Source organism: Pholcus phalangioides, unplaced genomic scaffold (assembly GCF_987345545.1).
Source record: "Pholcus phalangioides strain wild (caught in Gottingen) unplaced genomic scaffold, Ppha-v1.0 ptg000004l_1, whole genome shotgun sequence".
NCBI classification, from domain to species: domain Eukaryota; kingdom Metazoa; phylum Arthropoda; class Arachnida; order Araneae; family Pholcidae; genus Pholcus; species Pholcus phalangioides.
This window is the reverse complement of record NW_028301597.1, coordinates 6980454-7006940: the sequence shown is the minus strand read 5'-3', so window position 1 is coordinate 7006940 and position 26487 is coordinate 6980454. Positions and strand designations below refer to the sequence as shown.

Here is a 26487-nt window from a genome sequence, read left to right as displayed (position 1 = left end):
CAACAATGGTTTTCGGGCCTCAACAATCACTTTCCGAATGCTTGCTTTGGTTACCGCGGTTCCCTAGCAATGCGTTTCAGACGTGTGTATGCCTTTACAATTTGTCACTTCTCTAATCCTGTTGCCATATGTATAATAGTTTATACCTTTATAATGGTTTGCCACTTTTTCAATCCTCCCAGTAATGAGACTTTTTGAATAGATGCCATAATCATTAGCATCACTTTGAGGGTCAGTAAAAGGATGTTCCCGATAGAAATCAGTGTTAAAATTGCCGATTTTACTGTAGAAATGCGGAAATTTGGTGGGGTTTTCCGCCGCATCAATAATTTTGAAAATTGTATTGAATTCTCGATTTTTGAAATATTGAGTTTCGCTTAGAGATATACGAAGCCCAGGAGATTGAATATGAATTAATTAGCCGGGCCTACTTTTGAGTTGGACATTCATGCAATAACATTGATTTCAACTTTTTATTTACATCTTCTCAAGCATGATAATTAATTTCTCCGCGTATTATCTTTTAATATTCAACTGCATGAATTCATATAGTTTAGGATGTTTTAAAATTAATTATGGACCCATAAAGTACATCGAAGCAATTCCACAGCTTTAACTAAGCATTTTTGGAAGCTGAAATAGACAGATGGATAACTTGAAGTTCAAAAGCGGGGGAGGGGGGGGGGGGGGAAGGGAGAATCAAAATACTTAGCGCCCTTAAAAAAGGGGAAAAAAATATATTCATTTCTACGTTTCTTTAAATCTAGATTTGTTTCTTTCATGAGTCGCGCTGGAAGTCACCATATTGGTTAACTTAGACACGGTTTGCATGTCCCTCAAAGCAAGAGGGAGATATCGCATGATCCAAAAAGCCTCATTGAAGAAAACCCGGGCAGCGCTGGGTATTATAGCTAGTATAACATAAACTAGTGCAATTACATTTCTAACAAAAAGCGTACACAGGATTGATCTTTTGAGGGGTACAAGGAATCTTTCCGTAGATATTTTGAGCTACTAACCTTCAGAAAAGCATTTCAAATTAACAGATATTGATTTGATAACTTATAAAAGTATTTTCTTTCGGTATTTTAATCCTTTTTATAAAAATATTTTTAACCGCTTTTCTTATAAGTGATTGGCAAGAAATTCGGATGATATCTGTTTGACGAATCGGTGATAAATGTGACCTTGTTCTAACTTGTTGAAACAAATTTTAAGTTCAACGCTGGGTTCGAATGGCAAAAATATGAAGGAATACTAAAGGTGATTTCCACAACAAAAGTTGGCGGCGACTAGCATGCCAGTCGCCAAGTGACTGAGTCGCTTTCGATATTTCGTCGCCAATTTCCTCATGTGAGAGCCTCTATAAAAATATGCTGGCTAGTCTTCTGGAAACAGTTTCTCTCATCAGTTGCCAGACTTTAGTTTCCCTGTGTGAGCAGGGCCTTATTCTTATTACCTCTATAGTTGAAGAAACAAACACAAGGGCCATTTGTCTAACTACTTATGTCATTTTCATGTTTTTTAATGTTTAATGGTGGTTGTTTTTTGAAAACCTTTTGTTCAGAAGTTGGCCTCAATGTTAACTCTAATGGTATGCAATTCAAAAAAATATGGGTGCTGTTCAGGGGTGAATGCTACGGAAAGTTTCACTGTATTTCCTTCTAGTTATGCATCACACAGGCATGAAGCTTCATCATTTTTCTAAAGCGAAGTTCCATTTATTTATTTTTGTAAATTATTTATTTATTGTCACGGAATAACTACATGCATTATAACTTTGCTTTTATAATTGTAGCTCGGTTTCCAAATCTTCAGGATAGCCTGAAATCTGTGATGGCTGCTGAAATGGAAGTTGTGGTCAGAGAGGAAAAGTGAGTTTAATTTTTTGAATATCAGATATATGAAAAATTTTCACAGAAAATATATGTTCTATGGGACTATCAAATTTCCTCCAATCAACCACACTTTTACTGAAAGTTTGGAGTATTTTCTACCTATAGCGAAAGGTGCAGTCGCACCAGGCCGCAATTCTTCTAAAAGTAACCCTTTTCTTTCTCAAATGTTTTGGACATTTTTGATTAAAATTTTTTTTCCCCATTAAACTATTATTGTTTGGGTTATGAGGTTGCGTGATTTGAATAAAATGTTGGATTCAGGATAATTGATTAATTTCTTAAAATAATTATTTATTTACAACACGAAACATAAGACGAAATAAAAAATCTACGGAGCGACATGTTAAGCTCTTGATGGTTCGATCGCTTCTCCCGCGATTTCCCGCGTGACAATCCAATGGCGTCGGCTTTACAAGTGCCGCCATCTGTGAGATAAAATAAAAATCTAATCTCACCACATGAGTTTCCCCCCAGTGAAGGAACATGGTGAGAGAACGATAAATGAGATACAAAATGAAAATGTGATACACAAAATTAATCATAAGATGCAGAATAATAGATGTGCAAGACATAATACAATGATGCAGGAAATCATGTGCAATAAGTATACACTTAAAAAAAATATGATGCAAAATGTACAATTAAATGCAGAAAATTCAATAAGCTGTACAAAATATATATCGGATGCATAATATAAATGAGATGCATGAAATACAAGATGCAAAAAAATCAATGAAATGTAGAATTATATGATGCAAAAAAAATATTATGATGCACAATTCGAAACAAAATTAATTTCGGTTATCAGCCTAGGACTGAATTTGACTTTTCTGCCAGACCTAGTGACATATGGTTGTACTGGCACAGTGTCATTTTTCTTTTCTTCGAGCTTGTTTTTGTCAAGTTCCACACAGACATCATTAAAGATAAATGCAGGTTTCACTCTGTCAAGTGAAACACAGGTCTTTCTCCCATTTACATTTAAAGTGATATTTTTTTCATTACGAGAAATCACTTCATGGGGTCCAGTATATGGTTGTGTCAAAGGTGGTGTGATCTTGTCAATTCGAAGAAACACATGTGAGCAAGTTTGCAGTTGAGGATGCACATAAATTTTGGATTGACCATGAGCTGATGTTTTGCATGGTTTGATACTATTCATACGCTCTCTGAGCTGTTGTACGTATGTGTATGTTGATGAGAGCTGACCGGGTGTATCCGTGCAGAGATCTGCAGGTAATCTCAAAGATGTACCAAAAACTAACTCGGCACTAGAGGCTTTGATATCCGGCTTGACGGCTGCCCTGAGACCAAGTAAGATGGCTGGCAATGTGACGGTCCACTTTGGATTCCCATGTGCCTTCAATGAGCTTTTTAAGACACGGTGAAACCGTTCGACCATGCCATTGGCCTGTGGATGGTAAGCAGTGGTACGAATCCTGCTAGTGCCAAGCAGGTTGATCAGTTCTCTGAAGAGTGATGATTCGAACTGTCGTCCTTGATCGGTTGTTACGGTTGATGGACATCCATAACGGCAAATCCAACCATCGAACAAGGCACGACAAACTGTGTCTGCTGTGATGTCTGCTACAGGTATGACTTCCGGCCATCTGGTGTAGCGATCAATTACTGTTAAGCAGTATGTCTTTCCTTCTGAAGGAGGCAGAGGTCCAACCAGATCGATATGAATATGAGAAAATCTTGCATCGGGTGTTGCAAAGGTGCCTAAAGGTGTTTTGGTATGTTTATGAACCTTTGAGCGTTGGCACTCATTGCAACACTTTACCCAATCTTTGATGTTCTTTCTCATGTTAGGCCAAACGTATCTTGCAGATATTAGCTGAGTAGATGATGTTACACCTGCATGAGCAAGATTGTGGAAATGATGAAAAATAGTCTTGTGGAAGCTCGCTGGAACAAATGGTCTTGGTGAGCTTGTAGACACATCACACACGAGTTCTGTTGCGGTAAATGGACTTGGCATTGACTTGAAAGTCAGTGAATTAGAGTTGTCTTGCTGTAACTGTTTTAATTCAGGGTCCTCTCGTTGAGCGGTTGCAAAAAGGTCAAAATCCAGGAATGGTGATTTGGAAATCGAGTTGATTTCTATTCTTGAAAGAGCGTCAGCTACCACATTATCTGCACCTTTAGTATGACGAACATCAGTGCTGAATTGTGAGATGAAGTCAAGGTGTCGCCATTGACGTGGGCTGCATTTATCAGGATTTTGCTTGAAGGCGAAGACGAGAGGTTTCTGATCGGTGAAAATTATGAACTCACGGCCGTCTAGCATGTGCCGGAATCTTTTGACAGCAGTGTACATTGCTAACAGTTCTCGGTCGTAAGTGGAGAACTTCTGTTGACACTTTGTCAGTTTCATGGATAGGAATGCGATGGGTTCCCATCCTTTTCCATTTGATTGCATTAGCGAACCACCAACTGCTAAATCACTGGCGTCGACCCCAGGGCCGTCTTAAGAGCATCATGGGCCCCCGGGCCAAGTAGTTTTTCTGAGGCCCTAACAGGTAAATTCTAGGAAATTTCAACCAGATCTCATTTTTGTGAGGCCCCTCTTCTCTTGAGGCCCCCGGGCCGTGCCCGGGTGGGCCCATGCGTTAAGACGGCACTGGTCGACCCAAAGACTTAGCTTGGCACCAGGAATTGGATGGTGAAGTAATGTTGCACCCGCTAAAGCTTGCTTCGCATCGATTAATGCTTGCTCGGCTGGATCAGTCCACTGAAGGATATCAGCTGGCTTGGTTTGAGTAGCTCTTTTGGATTTCTTTTTGTTTTTTATTCCCTCCAAAAACTTGTGTAGAGGTGTTAAGATGTGTGCAGCTCTGGGCACAAAACGACGATAAAAGTTGAAGAGACCAAGAAAACGTCGTAATTGAGTGATGGTGTTTGGCTTAGGAAAGTTCAGGATGCAATCAACACGATCTGTTAAAGGCTCGATGCCAGATCCAGAAACTTGGTAACCCAAAAATTTAATTGATGAAACACCAAATACACATTTAGAGGGCTTGATGCTGAGGCCATATATTTGCAGACGTTCGAATAACAACCTTAGATGTTCGATGTGCTCTTCTGGTGATTTCGAGGCTACCAGTATGTCATCAACAAAGGCATATGCAAATGGAAGTCCACGAGTGACCTCGTCAATAAACCTTTGGAATGTGGCTGCAGCGTTGCAAAGGCCAAATTGCATTCGTGTGCTCTCGAACAACCCAAATGGTGTGATAATAGCACTTTTATGGACATCTTCAGGAAGTATAGGAATCTGATGATAGGCCCTGATGAGATCTATGTGGGAAAAGATTTTACTACCATGCAATTCAGATTAAAGTCCAGAACATTTGGAACACTGTACCGGTCTTTCACAGTCTGTGCATTTAAAGCTCGGTAATCACCAACTGGACGCCATTCATCACTGTCCTTTTTCGGGACCAAGTGCAGAGGTGATGCATAGCAGCTGTTAGATGGTCGTAAATGGCCGAGGTCAAGCATCTGCTGAAATTCTTGCTTCACGATTTTCAATCGATCAGGAGCTAGACGTCTTGGTTTGGCATGCACAGGTGGACCAACAGTCTCAATATGATGCACGACAGAGTGTTTCACAGGTTGTCCTGGTTGTGGTGGTTTGATGATGTCGGGAAACTTGCTGAGAAGGCTGTGGTAGATGGTGTCACCTTCGATGAGTTTGATTGAGTGAACTTCTGCAATGTGAAGATCACAGTCAGCGTTGAGTTTTGTTGCCCTATCCAGTAAACATCGTCGTCGGAGATCCGGAACTAGATCAAAGTTGAACAGAAAGTCTGCCCCAATGATGGGTGTGGAAACATTAGCCAGTAGGAAAGTCCAAGTGAAATTACGACGGAGATTGAAATCTAATGTCACCCTCTTTTGACCATAAACACTAATGGATGAAGCATTAGCAGCAGAGAGCTTCATAGTGGCGTCGTTGTGATGGTGATGCTGGAAGGATAGAAACATCGGATCCAGTGTCAATCAGGAATCGAATTTTGGAATTTCTGTCCATGGTAAAAAGGCGACGAGATGCCTATGGCAAGGAGCATGTCGCGATTACTCCTCGCCCGCCCCGTTTTTTTGAAACTTGCACGGCGACACGCACTTTTTGGCGTTGTTGCCGAATTTGTTGTGATACCAGCAGTTTTCCGATCGTGGATGCGGACTGCGCGCACGTGAGGTACGTTGACGAGAGTTGCTACGCGAACGCAGGACGTTTTTCAACTCGGACGTTTTTCAACTGAGCCACTTCGTCCCGAAGTTGCGCGACGGAATCCGGCTGTTGCGGTTTCTCAACTGCGTCAACATGCTGAGGGTTGACTTCGTGAATTTTGTCGGCGAGTTGAGCAGCTTTCTCGAGAACGAGTGGAGTGACAGCAGCGAGAATGGACTGAGTTGATGCCGGTAGGTGTTGGAGAAAAAGCTCCATCAGCAATTCTTCGGAGACAGAATGCGATTCCGCTCGTCGTCGCAATTCGCGGAGAATGTCGGATGGTTTCCGATCTCCCAATGACCCGCATGTTAAGAGCTTTCGAAGTTGAGTGGACGACGACTCGCTCGACCTTTTAATCAGTTCCGATTTCAGCCTTTCATACGGATCCGTGGCCGGCGGATTAACGGGAATGTCCCGGACAAGAGCCGCACTTTCCGGAGGCAGATTCGCGACAACATAGTTGTACTTTGTGACAGATTCGGTTATCGGTTTCGGAACAGCGAGAGCGAAAGTGCTTTCACACATGATAAACCACAGCGCTGGATCATGGTGGGTAAAAAGTGGTACCTGAACGGCACTTACTTCCATGATGAAAATCCAGGAAAAGTGATGTCAAGTTCCGGAAAGCGAAAGTTCACTCACGGGAAACGCCAGTAGATTGCCTCGTGCTGCAGTGAAGAAACTGGAACTTGTTTGAAGTCCGCGGTCACCATACTTTGGGTTATGAGGTTGCGTGATTTTAATAAAATGTTGGATTCAGGATAATTGATTAATTTCTTAAAATAATTATTTATTTACAACACGAAACATAAGACGAAATAAAAAAATCTACGGAGCGACATGTTAAGCTCTTGATGGTTCGATCGCTTCTCCCGCGATTTACCGCGTGACAATCCAATGGCGTCGGCTTTACAAGTGCCGCCATCTGTGAGATAAAATAAAAATCTAATCTCACCACAATTGATTGTGAAAGTAGGCTTTCCTTAGAAGCACCTATAATATCATTTTTAGTGTTATTAGGTATGGCATTAGCTTATTTCAAACAGGAAAAGAGTGTATGCAGGTGGTCACATTCTTTACTCCTGGAAAAAGTCTGGCCTTTCTTTCTGCCATTACAGATATAACAGGGCTACATCAACCAAGGAAAAAAACATGCTTAGGGCATCAAACAAAAGGGACACCACAAAAGAAATCTAGTAATTTTTTCCCATGACAACCTCCCCTCTCGTTGGAATTACCATCTGGTCGGAATGTGCCAATAGTGCCCACAATGTGTAGTTTCATCCGGTGGTGCTTCCATTAGACATAGTAGCCGGTGGCATGGACATTTCTAGATGATGATTGCCCCGGAGTGAGGCAACTTGGACTGTCTTTCGAAGTGTTAATTGCAAACCTTCCTGGGAACTGTCATGATGTTTTCTTAGGAAGCATGACCGTATTGTGCCTTTCCGGAACAGACCTCTCCTTGGAGCCCTTCTTGAAAGGGTTTCCTATTGAGCCAAAAAGTGGAAAGTTTTTGGACCCCCTATTCGGCAGTGCTGTTTTAACACAGGCCCACCTGGGCACCTCACAAGGAGAGAGGCTTCAGAGAGACGAGAAGTAGTTAAATTTTTCGAGAATTTCTCGGGGGGCCTTAAAAAATTACTTGGCTTAGGACCTATGATGCTCTTAGGATGGCCCCGGTTGCCCCAGCCTAGTTACGGTCCTGCTAGGGAGGCTAGGAAACTTCTTCGAAATTTCCTAAAACAACCGTCGGGCACTCATTCTCTCATATATTCCAGAAGATGGATATACAATGTATGAATTGTAAATTTTTACAATTTTTAGCCTCTCGATATATTGTGTTTGATTACGATCTCAACCATCAACATGTTCCTGAAATAATGAAATGAAAAAATAAGTGTAATAAAATGAGTTCTTCCTGAACAATTTTTTCCCCTTCAAGATTTATGTTCGTAAGTCTAAAAATTTACAAGTTGGGAGAGACTGCAAAAATGTTTTTGGAGGGGCCGCCAAATTCCTAAGCCCGACCCTGAGTGTACGGGATAATGGCACACTTTAGTAATACTGAAAAAGCTGACATGCATTTTATTTATGGAGCTGCAAACGTAAGTACCACAGAGGCAGCACGAATGTACGGTGAGTGTTTTCCCTCGGGGAGTGTTGTCCAATTCAAAATCATTTCTATGCTTGCATCGGCAGCTGTGTGAAATGAGATCCTTTCGTGCTTCCTGGTGTGATGCAGGTCATACAAGGACTGCCAGAACAGCAGATTTTGAAGACAAGATTTTGGAGATTTTTACAAGCACATGAGCTGTGGGCTTGGTGTGCCACAATCCACGACATGGCGGGAACTGAAGGGTGAGAGGTTGCACCCATACCATTTTCAATGAGTCCAAGCATATTGAATGAAGAAGATTGTGCTCATCGTATAGACTTTGCCTGTTGGTTTTTACAGCAGAGTGCATCATGCCCAGATTTTGCAGCAACTGTTCTTTTCTCCGATGAATGCATTTTTGCACAAGATGGTGCATTTAATATCTATAGTTAACATGTCTGAGCATTTGTAAATACACGTGCCGCATATCCACATGTGCATCAGGGATGCTTCTCCATCAATGCTTGGGCAGAATTCATCGGCGACCACCTAGTAGGACTGTATCCTCTGCCGATTTATGATAGTTTTCAACAACTTTTTGCAAAACTCCTCATCTTATTCTTCGCTTTCCAGAATGGCATTCTTGAGATCTATGATTTTGGAATTAGTCGGCGTGTCCAACCCTAATTCACTCGCGAACACCTTCAAGTCCTCTTTGATGCCCTGTGCCAAATAAGACATGGCGACCTCGTGTAAAGGGACGTAAATAACACTGCAATGTACTTTCGGTCAGAAACACTTTTTTTTTCACGGGCACGAAACACTTATCGCGATCCACATTTATCACGGACGCGCACTTTTAGAGTTTTAACGACCCACGGTGAAGACGAAACCGATTGCGAAATCTCCAGCACAGTCTCGTGAAGACGAAACTGATCGTGAAATCCTCCTCAGCACAGTCTCGCGAACATGAAACCAATCGCGACATTTTCAGCGTAGTTTCGGAAACATGAAACTGATCGCGAAATTTTTAAGATAGTCTTGCGAAGACAAAACTGATCGCGAAATTTTTAGGATAGTCTTGCGAAGACAAAACTGATCGCGAAATCTTGAGTCGGGCTGACTCACATGAAGACGAAACCTTCTTGCAATAGTCGAACCTCCGAGCCTGGGTGGCTCACCTGCATCAGCACGGCCCACCAATGAAACTCGGATCAAGACGACTCGCCATCGCATCCAAATGCGTTGAATTCAAATTGAGTCTGACTGGCTCCCACGAAGACTTCTTGCGATCGTCGAACCTCCGAGCCTTGGTGGCTCACTTGTATCAGTGCCATCCGAAGAGGAAACTCGAATCAACACGCTTCACTAACGAAACTCGAATCAAGATGATTCGCCCTCACATCCAAATCCGACGAATTCAAATCGATCCCGGACGAGCCCCCAATTTCTCTGTGGGCTCTTCACAGAGAAAAAACACACAGCCTCCATTTTCGAAACATTTATTACGGGCACATAACATACCGTGACCGTGAAACAGTTAAGTAGAGCGCCAGACCCCTTTTCTTAATAAATGGTCTACATCTCCTTCATCATGGTGACCACTATTGGCGTGATCGATTAAAGGACTTAGGGTTATAACATTTTTTAGAATTAAAATAGTGCTAAAATAGTTTTTCAGTTCCCCAGGAAAAGCTTATTTAGTCGTAATACCATTTTTTGCACACTCTGTCATCGCACGTAGGATCCATGTTTGGCAAACTCGCCGTATCATCTCTTTTTTTTCTCTTCTCTTTTTGAAATCTTTCGAATTTTCATTCAGATTTCCCTTCTTATGTCATTGGTTTTGCACTTTTCTTCATCCCTCTCTTCAATATCATGATAGTTCTGATATTTTTGTCTTTTCATGTTACTCTCAAACCCTTCTTTTTTTTTCCTCATGAAAATTACACAAATCATCTGAAATTTATCAGAATTTACCAAATTATAATATTCTCAAAAAATACTAACATTGATTATGCGATTAACTGCGGTTACATAACATCTCTACTCTTCCATTTGATTATGCATAATGAAATTAATCTAACGCTTACCTAGAATTAGATCTTATTAAACTTTTTACCAATAAATTGTCTTTTAATTGGCAATACAAACTATTTACAAAATGAATATGATTAATGCCACTAGTTATACATTTTTACTAATTTTTTCTATATTCTAGAAAGCATTAAAATCCTATCACTACTTACCTATTTCTACCTATTTGCTGAGTTTTTTCTGTGTCTCCATTTTTTCCTCTTTTTTTTTTTGAACTCTTTTCTGTACTGAATCATTAGCACATTTTTCGGTCTTAGGTGTCTCATTCTTTCTTCATGATTGTATGCAACTAATTCTTGAAAATGTGCAACATTCGAATTTTCCAACCTAATGAAAAAGTTCTCTGCTGTTCTTTTCACATACTTGTATATAGATTCCACATTCAATTTCTTGTGTAGGTTTGTCACCTTAAAATACCTTGGCGCTCCTGTGAACCTTGTCAGGACCTTATTCTGAAAAACCTGTAGTGTATAAATATTTCCTTTTGAGGCATAAGCCCACGCTGGAGCTGCATACAATAAGAATGGTCGAATCACCTGTATATACATTAGTATTTTGTTTTTTATGCTCAACTTTGTTCTGGGATTGCAGAATCTCAGAATTTGATCAATGTTTATCTTGGCATGTTTAAGTCTGTTTGCAACATGTCTTTTGAAATTTAGTTTGTTATCCATGTACACTCCGAGATATTTTATACATTCAGAAGGGTATATCATATGTCCCATGATGTTAACAAAAGTGTTTGTGGGTAGAATTCTAAAAGAAAACCATACCATTTCACTCTTTTCTGGATTTAGTTTTGCTTTGTTGAAATAGTTCCATTGTTCTATTTTATATATTTCATCTTGAACCATTTTTAGTGCTTTTTGAGGATCATCGTCTGATGTCATCAGGATCAAATCATCAGCGTACATACCCAGGAGTCCATGGGCCATATTTGGGAAATCATCCATGAATATGTTGTGAATATATGGTCCCAAATTGGACCCCTGGTTAATTCCTGGAGTTATCTTTCCCACTCTTTATTTTTCTTCTCTAATTTGTACTTGAAAAATTCTATTTGCAAAATATGAGAATAAAAACTTGATAATAACTGGTGGGTATCCTCTGGTTAGCATTTTGTGAAGTAGGCCTGCTTGCCATATGCAATCAAAAGCCTTGCTATAGTCCAGTGCCACTGCTACTGTATGTTCTTTTTTTATTCTTGCACTTTGAACATGTTCTATTACCCTGAGTAGTTGGTGGCATGATCCATTCATGGTCTTGAATCCAAATTGTTCTATGCGACCTAGTTTGAGTTTGTTTGTAGTTTCCACAATTCTTGCTGTAATCCCCAAAGCAGAATATTTTGCGATGTTCTGCAACGAGCCCTTGGCTGACTGAAAATGTTCCGCGGTAAAAATTCACATATACATAATAGCGTTTTTCTACACTTTTCTTAAAATTCTTCCAGATTGTTCTGCAACAGCACTGGTTGTTCTGCGACGTGCGTCACACGCTTCAGCATATTCTGCTTTGAGGCTGTAATCTATTTTTCAAATAACTTGGATAAGTGTGGTAACAAGGCTATAGGTCTGTATGAGCTCGCTTCTTCTTTGGGTTTCTCTGTTTTGTGTATTACTTTTATTATTGTTTTTTTCCACATGATTGGAAAGTATGCTATTCCCATAATTGCAACCTCTGACAATAAAGTTCGGTGAATAGTCCTGTAACATTAATGTAGATGAAATGTTAACGAAAGTTACCTTATTGTCCTTCGAAATAGTCACCTCCCATTACTATGCACCACTGAGATCTCCTATACACGTCCTGGAAACTTTGAAGAAGTCTTCTTTTGGGATGGAGTTCAAAAGCCTCGTCACGTTTCGTTGGATGTCAGGAATATCGTCAAATCTCTTTTCTTTCAAAGCGAGTTTGAGTCGTGGGAATAGGAAGAAGTCTGGAGGATTGAGATTTGGCGAGTATGGTGGATGTTCAATTTGCACCACCCCCTTTTTTGCCAGGAACTGTTTGATGATATTGGCTGTGTGAGGGTGAGTATTGTCGTGAACAAGAAACCATGAACCTTATTGTGCATACTGAGGTCGTACCCTGCGTAGACGTTTCATGAAACGGGTCAAAATTTCAATGTACCTTGCAGCATTTATCGTCGTTCCCTTAGGTAGAAATTCCTTGTGGATTTTCCTGTTCTCAGTTAAGAACCAATGCACTAAACAAGCACTTTGTAAAACAAGTCTTTCACGGAACACAAACGACGCTCAACTGAACAACAGTGGCGGCAGATAGTCAACACCTGCCGCTACGCATGTGCAGCGTTTTGCTTCACCAGTGTTGCCAGATCGGCCGTTCTAACTTCATCCACCGAACTTTATTGTCAGAGGTTGTAGATTAAAGACATTTGCTATTGATACAATGACATTTGGAGTGAGTAATTTTATGGCTTTTTATGTGATGCCATCATATCCAGGTGACTTCCTTGGTTTGATACTGGCCATATGTTCTATGCTCTTCTATTGTAATAGGTCTGAATGCTGTATTGTCTATTGGAATTTCATTTTCCAGAAAATCATGGACCTCATGGATTCAATATGGATTCAATATTTTGGACAAAATTTTAATTTATAGTTCTGTTTGGAGAAAATTGTTTTTCGTAGATTTTAACAAATTCTTTAGCTTTCTCTGCATTGTTATATATTAGAACACCTTCTGAGTTTTTGATGAGTGACAGTTTATCTCTTTTATTTTTCATTTTGTGATAAACTTTATATAGTGTTCTGTCTTGCGGAGATGCTTCTTTGAGCCATTGTGCAAAGCGGTTATTTGTATGTTCATCATTGTCTTTTTTGACTTGTTTAGCCTTTCTGTTGTATTGTCTTTTAAATTCCAAATCCTTTGCCACATTGTACGTAATCTATTTTTTTTCTCTAATTTTATCCTTTATCCATATTGGAAGTCCAAGGGGATTTGGATGAGCAATTTTTTTCTTTAGTAGCATATTTCACAGAATCTAAAATTTGTTTTCTGATTTTCTCAATCATATCCTCAGCTTTTTCTTTCGTATCTTGATTTGGTATGAGAATTGGAGCCTGTTGTAATTTCTCGTGCAATTTCTTCCAATTCGTAATTTTATTTATTACCATTTTGTGCAATATTGAAAAGTCCATAATTATTTCAACTGGTAGATGGTCCGAATCCAGTTCGTTTAGCATTTTAGGTTCCACATAGATATTGAGTCTTTTGGATAGCATGATGTCCAGTATATCTAGTTGATTTGTAATAATTCTTGGAAAAAAAGTTGGTTCTTCTGTTGTGTGCACTCTTATCCTTTCTGTCTCACAGAATCTTTTGAGTAGTTTTCCTTGTCGATTGTGTTTTTTGCAGCCAAAAAAAAAACGCTTTACAATTAAGATCACCCATTATAATACTTGTGTGATTATAGTCCATAATTTCCTTTAAGAGACCAAGATCTATAGGATTACCCAGTGGTTTGTAAATGGCTGTAAACCTTATCAGCTTTTTATCATTGTACTCAATGTCTGCTGTTATTGTCTCTGTAGTTGTAGAGTCTGTTGTGTTTATTTTTCCATAATTAAAATTTTTCTTGATATATATCGCCACACCTCCTTTCCTTCCATCTACTCTGTCTTTTCTCACACAATTATAGTTTGGGATATTTGCCTGCCATCCTGGTTTGAGGTGCGTTTCGCTAATGCAACAAATATCTGTTTTCCTATCTGTGAGTAATTCTTTTAATTCTGCTATTTTATTTATTAGTCCATCAGCGTTCCAGTGTATAACCTCTAAAGGTCTGCTCTCATTATTCATTGTAAAAGTACTTCTGTAATTTGCTTAAATGCTTCAGCAAGTATTTCTTTTTTTGCTGCATGATTTTGTGTAGCCAAAAATTTCCATACATATTTCACGGCTACTTTCAAGGGCGTAGCGGGGGAGGGGGGACTTGGGGGTCTGGCCCCCTCCCCCCCCCCCCCGAAATGTGAGAAAATGACCGAAAAAAGGGAAAAAGATGGCCAAATCCATTGTTCTGTCACTTTGGTCCCCCCCCGAACGAAATTTCTGGCTACGCCCCTGGCTACTTTGGATATTTTTCTACAATAAAGTTCAAACTGTTTGTATTTTCTCCTTCATCATTTCTTTTTTCCTCACATTCTCGTCTCTCTTTCCTTTCATCTACTGCCATTTCTTCTGATAATTTTGTATCCCTTGCTGCTAGTCTATCAGCATTTTTTTCTTTCCTGCATTCCCAGAAATCCGTTCTACTGAAATTTCTTTTTTCGGCATTCACTGTATTCTTTTGCTTTTTTTCCTGTCTTGTCAATATGTTCTTTTTCTTTTGCCAGTTAAGATTTATCCATACCTTGTCATTTTTTGTGTTTGTTACATCTTTTCGATTCTTTTCCCCCCGTTGAAATTGACTTTGTGCTGGGATATTGCGTGTTTTTGAACCCGTTTATCTTGGAGCTTGGTTAGTTCTTACTGGGATTCTTGTTACATTCTTGTTTGTAGGTCTCCTCCTATCTCTTGTTGTATTGCTGTTTTACTTCTGATCATATAGCCTGTGTCCTCTATTTCTTGGATTCATTTTGCATCCTGACCAAGCACTGATATTATATCCCCAACCGCCATTTAGTTATCCCCTAGTCAACTTGCACACAATCCTGGCCCATCTTCTTTTTTCTTGGAGCAGTCACGGGTCATGTGACCTTGACCAGATGAGTCCAATTCCTGAAGATGTGTCACCAGAGATTAGTGCAGAACCTTCAAGTTCAACGATTGCAAATGAGCAGATACCAAACGATAATGGAACTGTGGCAACAAAGGCTCCGAGACCGAAACGAATAATCATTCGCCCAAAACGTCTGGGAATAGACGACTTTCCTAGCTAAGAAGGGAGGGATGCTGTGATCTATTTCATTAATATAGATGGCAGCATCTAATAGACCTTATTCTGTGCTGTGTTTATAATGTTCAAGTGATTTAAGATTGCTGTCTGTTCTGCTTCTGTGTTCTCTCTCGTTCTCTCGAGCATTCGCAATCATGTAGCCAACGCGTTAACATCTATTTCTTTCATGCTTCTTCTTTTATCTTGTGTGTTGTGTATTAAATGTAATAATTCAAAGAGTTCACTTCGTCATCTATCGGTTTCCACTCGGACGAATGTTTCAGCAAGTAATGAAACATAAAAAAATTCATGAAAGTTATCTGCGTTTTGGTTTGCATACCTAGCAACTGTAATCAATTTTGACCAAGCGGCCTTAACATTTACCGACGGCGAATGACCGAGTGCGCATACGAAATCCCTTTCCATTTTAGTTATTTTCCTGCCAAAATAGAGATAATCGTCGGGCGCTCTAAATAACTATTACACTTACCCTTTCGAAGCTTGTGGCCAGTCTACTCTTTCGATGTATCACGGTCACTATCTCTCGTACCTGAGAGATAGTGACCGAAGTTTTCCCCCAGCGACGGCTTCCTTCGATCCATGCCTTGTCCTGTCACTGCAATCGTTGCGGCTTGCACGTTTGTAACTAGAAAGCTCGGCCTTTCGCCTGAACTCTCTGACGATGGGATCCGAGGAATTTTCGTTTGAATTGAAATCGGCTTGTAACAAAACATACAAGACAATCACACACAGATATAACAAAAAACACGGCCTTTCCCGCTGACTTCTCCTGGAAAACTCACTGTTGCCAAAACTAATTTTTACAATATTACTCATTCACTTACGTGCTGCAGCGCCATCTACCGACAACAAAAAGAACTAAAAATAAAAATCCTACGTAAATGGAATGTTTCAATGTTAAAAAGAGTATAGAGAATAATTGAGGCCAAATATAAATATCGTATAAATGAGAAAGTATTGTAAATTGGAGTCATATAAACAAGGTTCTACTGTAAGTAAGTGATTTCCCAAATTCTCGGGAAATATAAGATTCCCCATTCCCGAAGGCTCCAAAATGTCAGGAATTCGGAAATCCTAAGCAAAACCTTCTGTCATCATACAATTAAAAGTACAACAAAATAAAATACTTCAGTAATATACCAGGGCACAATGGTTTATCAGAAATCTTGACATAATGAAAGATCTGAAAATACGGGGTGATTATAAAAAAACTATCCCGACATATGGGCCCCTAACTATCATACCATTCACAGAAACTGGATGAAATTTTGGCATAAGGTATTTTGAGGTATGCGCTCAAGAATGATATGGAAAACAACAGTGTCACTCTAACAGTTACGGTTAAAGTGAGAAAATTTCGAAAATATCAAATGGCAACACCAAGTTTTTTGTATTGGAATGCGATCTCCATACTGAAAAACATTAAATAGCGTTGGAATGGCACCTGTAGCACGAAAATCCCCGGAGCTAGGCAAGGAAAAAGTAAAAAGGACTTTGCCGTGCACCAGAGCATTAATGTTCGTTTCATTCGTCACACCGTTTCTTCGGCTGAGATCCCAGCCTGATTAGTCCTCCACAAGGTCATGTGGAAAATTTGTGAAACACAATAAAATGCTTTATTTTATGCTGCTTCTCTGTCCTTATTGGTTGTCCTCACTTTTAGCCTATCTACCGCCTGTGATTTTCATGCTACAGTTGCCGTTCGAACGCTATTTAGGGTTTTTCACAATGGAGATCACATTCCAATACAAAAAACTTGGTGTTGCCATTTGATATTTTCGAAATTTTCTCACTGTAACCGTAACTGTTAGAGTGACACTGTTGTTTTCCATATCATTCTTGAGCGCATACATCAAAATACCTTATGCCAAAATTTCATTCAGTTTCTGTGAATGGTGTCATAGTTAGGGGCCCATATATCGGGATAGTTTTTTTATAATCACCCTGTATATTAACCATTCATGACTATTTAACCAAACTTTGTCAAGGCTATTTCAACAGGGCTGAATCCTCAGAATATTAGCACATCAGAGACATCTCGCCTTATCCTGCGGGGGAGATGTTGAGGTTTCCTCGACCTAAGAAAATACTGGCCTGATGTATCTCAGTGAATTTGTTTGGTTGTGTAAAAAATGTAAATAGTTCTAATTTTCTCTTAATCGATTGAAGGTATCATATTGTATATGCACTGAACACTACTATCCATATTTTTCGTACTTATCACATTTAATGTTATATCCACATGTAATCACATATACTTAAATGCCTGTATTTCGTTGAAATGAATATATACTCTGTTGTAAGCATGAGGTGGAGCGTTCCACGCATTATCAACTATTAGCCCAGATAATTGAAAAATTCTGTAATTATTAGAACCATTGGCCTATAAAATGCAGCGAGTTTACTCAGTGTTCTTGAAGTTGATACTCCAGTAATATAAATATGATAACCATGTACCGGGTATTTCTTTAGACCAGCGGTTCCCAACCGGGGGTACGCATAAGGCCGTTAGGGGGTACGTGAAAAGAAAATGTTAACGGCAGTCACCCATCTAAAAAAAGAAAAGGATTAAAAAACATTAAAAAGAATTTTAAAAAGTAGGTAGAGGTTTTTACTAATATTGTCAGTTGTAATGCTGACCTCCCTATCAAAAAAATCCATGAAAGAGGGGTTGCGTTCACTGGAAGGATCGGCCTTTCTCCCTCCTGCCCGTGCCTAACCTATGATCCAGATTCGTGAACTCCTTCCTCTTGGCTCACTTTTCTTTGGCGTTTTAGATTTGATTGTTGACACATGCCGGGCTGTGCATAAAAACGAAGAATTAATTAATTTTTGTTGTGCTTAACTTTTGTTGTGGGTATTCCCACAATTTTCTATCTATGTCAACTTTTCTACCAAGCACCTACTACTCACATGATTTACGGCGATTTACGCTATGGATCAGTGGCTAAAAACTGGAACTGTGTAGAAGCGGAAGTTGACAAGCACCAAAATCAGGTACCCTGCACCAGAGTTCTGTAAACACGAAAATATTTTTTGAATCTGCCAAAAGTGCTTCTGTCAAAGCCAGTGCTGCCTTCATGCATGGGCTCAATCGTGCACAGCCCGGAGTCTCAAGAAAAGAGGGGCCTCGAAAAAATGAGAAGTAGTTGAATTTTTTAAGAATTTTCGAGGTAGGACGAGGAAAATATCACATCATTGGTGCAAAGTTAGTTTCACCATGCATCAAAGATGCTGTCAGGTGCATGCTTGCAGAGGAAAGTGCTCATATAATGAGTTTGATACAAACAAACAAATACAACACCACAACAGGCAAATTGCCCAACGAGGTGGCTGACTTAAGAACATCATGGATCCCCGAGCCCCTACCTACTACTGCTACACCACACATGCACCCCCCCCCCCCCGCGGAACCCCCCAACGAATCGGTACATGCGGGAATGTGCGTGTACGTGTAGTGCAACCTGACGTAAAGTTTGTTTCTGTGTAATGCTTGTTATGTGTAGTGCTGTCATCTGCCCCCAGTTTTACTAACTATGAGTGAAGTGTTATGGTTGAATGATTTACCGTTGTAGGACTGTTGCTCTCTGTGGCGAGACTTTTTAACGGGGAGATCGGCTCGCATTTGCGCCTTGAAGTTGGGAACCACAGAAAACCAACTTCAGCCGACCACCACTGTGGGGTTCGAACCCGGATCCTCGCATCACGAGTCCGGCACTATAACCACTCGACCACCACAGCGGATACCTCTGTCAATTAATACGGTGTCTCGAAGAATACAGGACATGTCCGACGATGTTGAGAGCAGTCATAAGTCATGTCAAAGGTTGTGTCTTTTTTTCCATCCAAGTGAACGAAAGTACAGACGTTGCGCAATATTCTATGCTACTTGTAATTGCTAAGTACTTGAAAGAAGACTGCTACAGTGGAGCGTGTGTCTACTGCACTTCAACGAACTCCTTTTCCTTCATATTTCCCAGCATATAGATGGTGCAACTACAGGGCCAAAATCCTTTTCTGGGCCCATTGGGCAACAGCTTATTGAGTGTGAAAAGCTCCCTGTGGTGGAGTACGAATCTGTAGATTGTTTGATTCCAGAAGTAGACAGAAAGATGCTGAGCAAAGACCAGCAGTATTTGTTAGATATATCGAAAGCAATAAAGTCTGGACATTGCCCACAGGATTTTTCAATCCAAGATCCTGGTTCTCTATCACGTTCTAGATAGCTATCTGCGGCAGATAGAGTGCTTAGGTTGTATATAAGTTTGCCCAATCCTTCTGAGAGCTTGAAACAAATAGTTACTTTCATCTTGAAATCATATATGCCTGTGTGGCTCAACATCAAAAAGAACAGATATTTTACTGACGGCCCTAAACATGTTTTTCTAGCAATTCAAACATCACGGTATTTATCTGACAATCTACTTCAAGTTGTTAATACAGTAATTGAACGCAATGTGTTCTTTGCACACCCTGAAAATATACTGTTGGCTATATGTTCGTTGATGAGAGACAACACATTCAAGAGCTTGGATATAGGAGAATTTTGAAAGCAAGACAATCCGCCCTTAAAGGAAAAACTATTAGATACTTTGTGCCACCTAAGATAAATTTTGAAGCTACCGATTATGCTGAAATTATTCACTGGAATACTTGCCTGTTGTATCCTTCCCCCAATATTACGAGAAGTATGTGATGATATTATATCGCTCATCAATTCCGACACTAACCCCATCCGGGACATCCAAAAGTATCCCTGTCACACTCAGGCAGTTGAGAGACGTGTCAAACTTGTTACCGAGGCCTCAACTAAAGTATATGGACATGAAGCTAGAGATGGCTACATCAGATCTACGCTATTATAAAGATCAGTTATGTCTGATTTCTCACAAAAGTCAGAATATAAATACGTGCACTTAGAACAGAATGAATAGAAGTACGTAACAGTGAACCACTGAATCCTAGTCAATTTTGATAACTGGTTTTAAAATTTAATGTAAATTATGCACACACCCCTACTTTGGATGGTTGGTTGGGTAGGGTGTGGGTGGAACTCGATGTGCAGCCACCTCCTCATCATTTTGTCAGAACAAAACGGACGAAGAGCTGCACAATGAAACTCGCAAAAATTTAGCCAATTCCCATTTTTTGAATACATTGTGCAACCGGTAAACATTGAAATATTAACGATGTTTTAATTTATTTTATGTTATTGAACCATAAATTAAGCATAACAAACCATATTGTGTCGATCGTGGAATTTTAAGTAATATTAAAAAATTGAAGAAAAATGTTCAATTTTGCCATTTGCCAATCAATTTCTATAAACTTCAAGTACGACGTGCGACCAGAAGATATCAACTGATTTTTAAATTTTTTACGTCGTTTTTCTTCTTATTAAAGGAGGCAAGGCCTTAATTACGATTTACTGAAAGACATTCCACAGAATATTTTTTATTACAGTTTTCATTATGTGTTTTGCATAATACTACAAAAAATTCATAGTAAATAAGAATTAATTGCTCCCATATTTAATTAAACTATACTTTCAAAATACTTTCAAGCCATCCAAGAACAAAAATAGACAATAAAAGCTCACTAACCTCAAATAAGTTTCATCTACAGGTGTCAATAAATATCTTCCTGCTGCTTTACATATATCAAGGTTTGGGCAGTGCATGAAATGAGTTTTGGCACTGCAAACATTATTTTAGTCAAAAGACTTTAGAGCGCTACTGTATATCATAAAAAAACTGTGGTATAATTTTCATTGTTTTCCAATTTTATCAATCAATTAATGCTTTTTTTAATGCAATTGGTTTCAGGTTTCTGAAAGAGGAGCCAGATAGATTGGAAACTGCTTTACGTCGTTGCAAGAAACTTACAGGCACATTAGTTACTTTGAAACGGTAAATTTTGGTATTTTTTTAAACTTTGTTTGACCTGTATGTTTTTTTTCCTTAATGAAGTATCATTTTTATCTATTTTACATACATATAATGGTTATGTAACATCCATTTGCAACAATCCATTTCAACATATCACCCAACAGGCCGAAGATTAGTTATTTTGTATGTTTGGTTCATATACAGGGTGTTCTAAAATTGGACTGACAAACTGAGGGTTGTTAGTAGACATCAAGAGGAACAAAAATTGCACTGGAACATGGTTTCACAAACCACGTTGAGAGGGTGAAAATCGCTAAAAACGCATGCAGGGTTCGACGTCATGCTGAAACAACAAAAAGTACAATAATACCTACAAAAAGATTTATTTTATTAATTATTACAAGAGTTGTTGGAATTGGCGGCTGCTGATGTCATTTCACAGTCTACAACATTGTAAACACGATTCTCAGACACGCTCAAAGATACCAGGTATGCTTTTATACAGACAATACTCATTGAAACAGACAACTAACTGCTAAACGAGTATCGTTTGTATAAAAGCATACCTGGTATCTTCAAGCATGTCCAGGAATTGTTTTTACGTAGTTGTAGAGTGTGCAATGACGTTAGCGGCCGCTACTTCCAACAACTCTTGTAATAATTAATCAAATAAATCTTTTTGTAGTTATTATTGTACTTTTTGTCATTTCAGCGTGACGTCGAAACCTGCATGCGTTTTTCGCGATTGTTTGGTTTGGTCTGGTTTGCGACATGTTCCACTGCAGTTTTTGTTCCTCTTGATGTCTACTAACAACCCTCTGAGTTTGTCGGCCCAATTTTAGAATATCCTGTATGTATATATATATATATATATATATATATACATACAACATAAACAACAAGGTTATACACAGTATAACCTTGATTTTATGCTCCTCCCACGAGCATATGTTTTCCCACTTTTGGGTGTGAACATAGTGCATCCGTATTTCAGATTCTGGAAACATGCGTTGTCCCTGATTGGTTAAAACCAAACCAGATTTTAAAGCTAAAAAAGTTGAAATTCAGGTTTTTAATCAATCTGAGACGACTCTGGTTTCCAGAATGGGAAATATGGATGCACTATATTAACACCCTGAGAGACAGTTTTTCTAGATCTCTATTACATTTCTTATATCAGTAATGTCATATTTGCATCCACTGCGAGTAATTTTCTGTGGACTATGTGCAAAACTCTGTCGGATGCTCTCTTTATGTGTTCCTTACATTAATTATTTTTTAAATTGCATCGATTTTCCCTGACTAGCTGTATTTGATGAAACATTCGTGTGTCCTTAAACAGAATGGAAAAGTTTGCGAAAGAACTTATTATCGCACTGGAAAAACAGCAATGATGAATCTGTCTTCACCATCAGAAGTTGCAATGCAAAAGCCGTTCAAAGTGTGTTAAATTAAAGGTGTTTATGATGATGGAAAAGTAATGAAATGAGAAAAGGGTCATGAAATAAGTGAAAAATAGGGAGTGAAAACAGATGTACTCGAATTGAATTTTTTTGTGAAAATAGAATCATTCTGTTAAATTACTTAGCATTATTCTATAGTTTTTATTTCTACAGTTTAAATCAAAAATAATTCAAATTCTATGGTTTAAATTACTATAGTTTAAGGCTGGGATTACACTATAAAAGTTTCATAAAAGTCCATTTATAAAACACGAAAAATCCAACCAATGAGGTGATCGATTGTATTTGCTACAATGTTATTGATGCTCCTATTGTTTGCAGTTTTAAACTTTTATAAAAACACTTTTATCAAACTTCTGTAGTGTAATCCCGGCCTAAGTTAAAAATAATTTGTCTGTAGTTTTTTTTAATCACTATATTCCAATTTCTGAGAATTTCGAATAAATATTCTAAGAATGACTTGGGAAAAGAAGTCATCTCAAAGTATGTTGAATCAAACTGAGGTAATGATCAAGAACGAACTCAAAAAGAAACACCTATCATTTTAAATATGAAATGGGTAAATTCTGGTAAAAGAAACAAGATCAAATGTTCAAAAATGTTTGAAACCGAAGAGAACAAAAGCACAACTTAGACTTGCATCAACAGCAGAAACAAGAAAAATAATTACTTTTCTAATGAGTGTTTCAAGTCTCGCCTGTGGTGGTTTTTTTTAAATTAGTGATTACCAAGTAAAATCTTTACAAACTAAATCTAAAAACACTCATTTTCAAGTTATTTTTGAAATCTGAAACAACGTCTTAAAATGGATCTATGTTCAAAGCCTGTCATTTGTTGATACTTTAGAGAATGTAAAAATGTAAATATCAAGTCCCTTAAAATTTTTTTATGATTTAAAAATTAAAAATTTTTTTTTTCTTCTAGTGGAAATCTTTATGTATTTTGTGCCTTGTGGAGGGGGGGCACCCTCTTCTCTTCTGAGCTGAGATAACACTTTTTTAAAGTAAAAAGTAATCCTGTGTACGCTACACTGCATATCTATAATAAAATCACAAACTCAAAAAAGGCCTTTTTCTATGCAACAGAAATCGGTTACCTTTTCTGGTGAAGTTTTCATTTAACTCTTGTATATATCGGAAACTGTTTGATTTATTGGAAATTGGAACCAAATTATGTTTATGTACCGAGAGGCGTGGCCCCGCACATCCTGCAGCAGGGGCATCTAGGCTGGGATAGTTGGTGGGCCCCAAATCACTTTTTTCACAGGTCCCTCTGTGGTCACTTTATAGTATGAAAAATTAAAAAAAAATGGTAAGAATCGTTCTGTCAGCCCTACCCTTGTGGGGGCCATGCCGAGAGGTATGTATAATACACATATATCACCAGTGCTCGCAACACGGAGGGTCGGGGTACCCAAGGCGTCACATTGCACATATACCTTCATGGGGAAGTTGAAAAGTTTCATTTCAGGGGCCTTTGATGGATCTTATTGTTTTCTTGCTTGCTTTCTTTCTCTCTTTCAAACCAAGCACAACTCAGGTCTATCACCATCTATGGGCGATTTACTACTTAGTGAGTTGTGCCGGAAGTGTAACTGTGTGTGTACCTAACAATCTGAGTGCGTATGTAATGTTTGATTTTTCAGTGTTGCCATCTATATTTGAAGTGAGTGATGTGTTATGATTGAATTACAATTTGTACTGTTTGCAGGTCTGTTGCTCTCTGTGGCGAGACTTTTTAAAAGGGAGATCAGCTTGCATTTGCGCTTTGAAATTGGAAACCACAGAAAACCAACTTCAGCCGACCACCACTGTGGTGACGGTGGGGTTCAAACCCGGGACCTCACGACGCGAGTCCGTCACTATGACCACTCGTCCACCACAGCGGCATTGTTTTCTTGCTACTTTAACATTGAAAATTTGCAATAGCGGAAGCCCAAGATATATCCAGTCTGTGGGCCCCATAAAAATCTGTGAATTTGATCTGGCTCCCTGATTGGGGGCCTTGGGATTTATTTGTTGGTAAAATGAATACTAGTGAAAATTTTTCGTGGTCCAACAGGGCTCATCTGGGGACCCCCATGGAGAAGTTTTCTGGAGGTACTTGATGAATCACATTTGTTTTTTTTCTTTATTATCGTAAAATTTGTCAGTAAGCTGGTCTTTCACATTTCACTTTTCGTAGCACTCTGATGAAGTGGGACGAAATAAACAAGATATGTTGTGAAGTGGAAAGGGGGGGGGGGGGTTGGCCACCACAGGTGGCAGGGGTGCAGAGCCTCCCCAGTATGTATGTAAAAACAGTGTATTTTATTTACTGCCAAAATTTGAAAGTGCTACAAAACTGATAAATGTTGCTACAAAAACAACAGTTTCCATTTTCCACCCCTGTGAATAGGTAAAAATCAGTGAAGTTTAAAAGTGGAAGCAACCTCCAAGTATATACTCGACATGGCCAATTTAAAAGGGGTTAGATAACAACAGGCATCATTAACACCATAGATCATTCACCAAGACACTAGCTTTATTACAACAGTCATCTATTTTACCCGGAAGAGGAAAAAGGGAAAATATAAACCCTCAAGATGTTGTTTGAGGAAAAAACACACCCTTCCTATTACTGCCTAAAAAGGAAGTTACTAAAGTTCTTGAGGTTAAGAGAATATTTATTTAAAGATGAAGTTTAGGCATGACCGCTTACATGGTCGAAGATACCAACACGCGCGCTCGAGAGTTGCCACTCACAGAGAAAGTAAAAAAATAGAAAAATATATATACAATGCGGTTCACGGTTAAGAGACTAAGTATAGATTTCATATTTACAACACTTTCCCATAATCTATACCTTTGACACATATGTAAAATAATGAAGACAAAGAAAGCACTTAAAATAATGTTCTTAAAGTTCACACATATGCCAATTAATTGACGAAGTCTTTCAAATCAAACTTTTGGCAAAGGTTTTGTGAATCTCGCAAGTTAACCTGACTTCCCTCGGCCTCAGTGCTCTTGTGACAGGGACGCCGGAACATATTTGCTCGTGTTGCTAAAGCAATACCAATCATTTGAATGGTATTGCTCAGCAATACCAATCATACCAATCACCATTTGAACATAGCTCAAATATTGCACTGAAAGAGCTTTTTTTTTAATTAAATTTTTTGAAGAAATACCCTTTCCTTGTGAGGAGTTGCATAGCTGTAGCTCCTTTTGTTTGCTAGTTATTTCACATCCAAGGGACTTTCCCATACACCCTGTATATCCATTAAGCATGAGAATAAAATGAGCATCATAGAATGTGAATACCACAACGGCAGTCACAGCAATAGACTTGAGACAGTACATTTTTCATCGCTGATTTCAGACGAATCTCAACCCTTTGAGTGGCATTTACAAGATATCTCGCCTTCTTATTTTAGCATTGGCAAGCCCAAATATTTGTAAAGTTAATCTCAATCTTAGTGGAACACTTTCCCCTATACCAATGGTTCACAAGCTTGTGTCGACCACTGCTCCCTTGCCTAATTCATGATTTGTTAGCGGCTCTTCAAGACAGATTAATAGATATTTTCCCGTATAAACTTTTCCTGTAACTTCTTCAAAGCATAAATAGGTGCACATATCAAAATCTCAAGCTTGCCGTGACACCTCACATAAAGGTTGGTGATGCCCCTAGAAACAGCGACGCACACTTTGAAAAAGCTTCTTTATACCAGTGATAAACTTGGAAGTCTGGGGAGGCACGATAATAATTATGTCAATTACTATATAAATATATACATTAGATTAGTGGACTCCACCTTTAACGCTGGGGGGCGGGCTTGGTCAGCCCGAGCAAGCATGCATTTTGGCGCCCCCATAATGTTCAAGGAGAGATTAAAGA

General features: G+C 38.9%; 1 protein-coding gene across 7 annotated transcripts in view; it reads left to right on the top strand.

The window, feature by feature from the left end:
- The window catches only part of LOC149086509 (coiled-coil domain-containing protein AGAP005037-like), a 758714-nt gene that overhangs the window by 677777 nt on the left and 54450 nt on the right, over positions 1 to 26487 (top strand). For all 7 annotated transcript variants that reach the window (XM_089255964.1, XM_089255963.1, XM_089255967.1 and 4 more), the window contains 2 exons: positions 1799 to 1874; positions 21080 to 21163. In XM_089255964.1, the coding sequence (XP_089112090.1) occupies positions 1799 to 1874; positions 21080 to 21163 (160 nt within the window). The remainder of the gene's footprint in view (positions 1 to 1798; positions 1875 to 21079; positions 21164 to 26487) is intronic.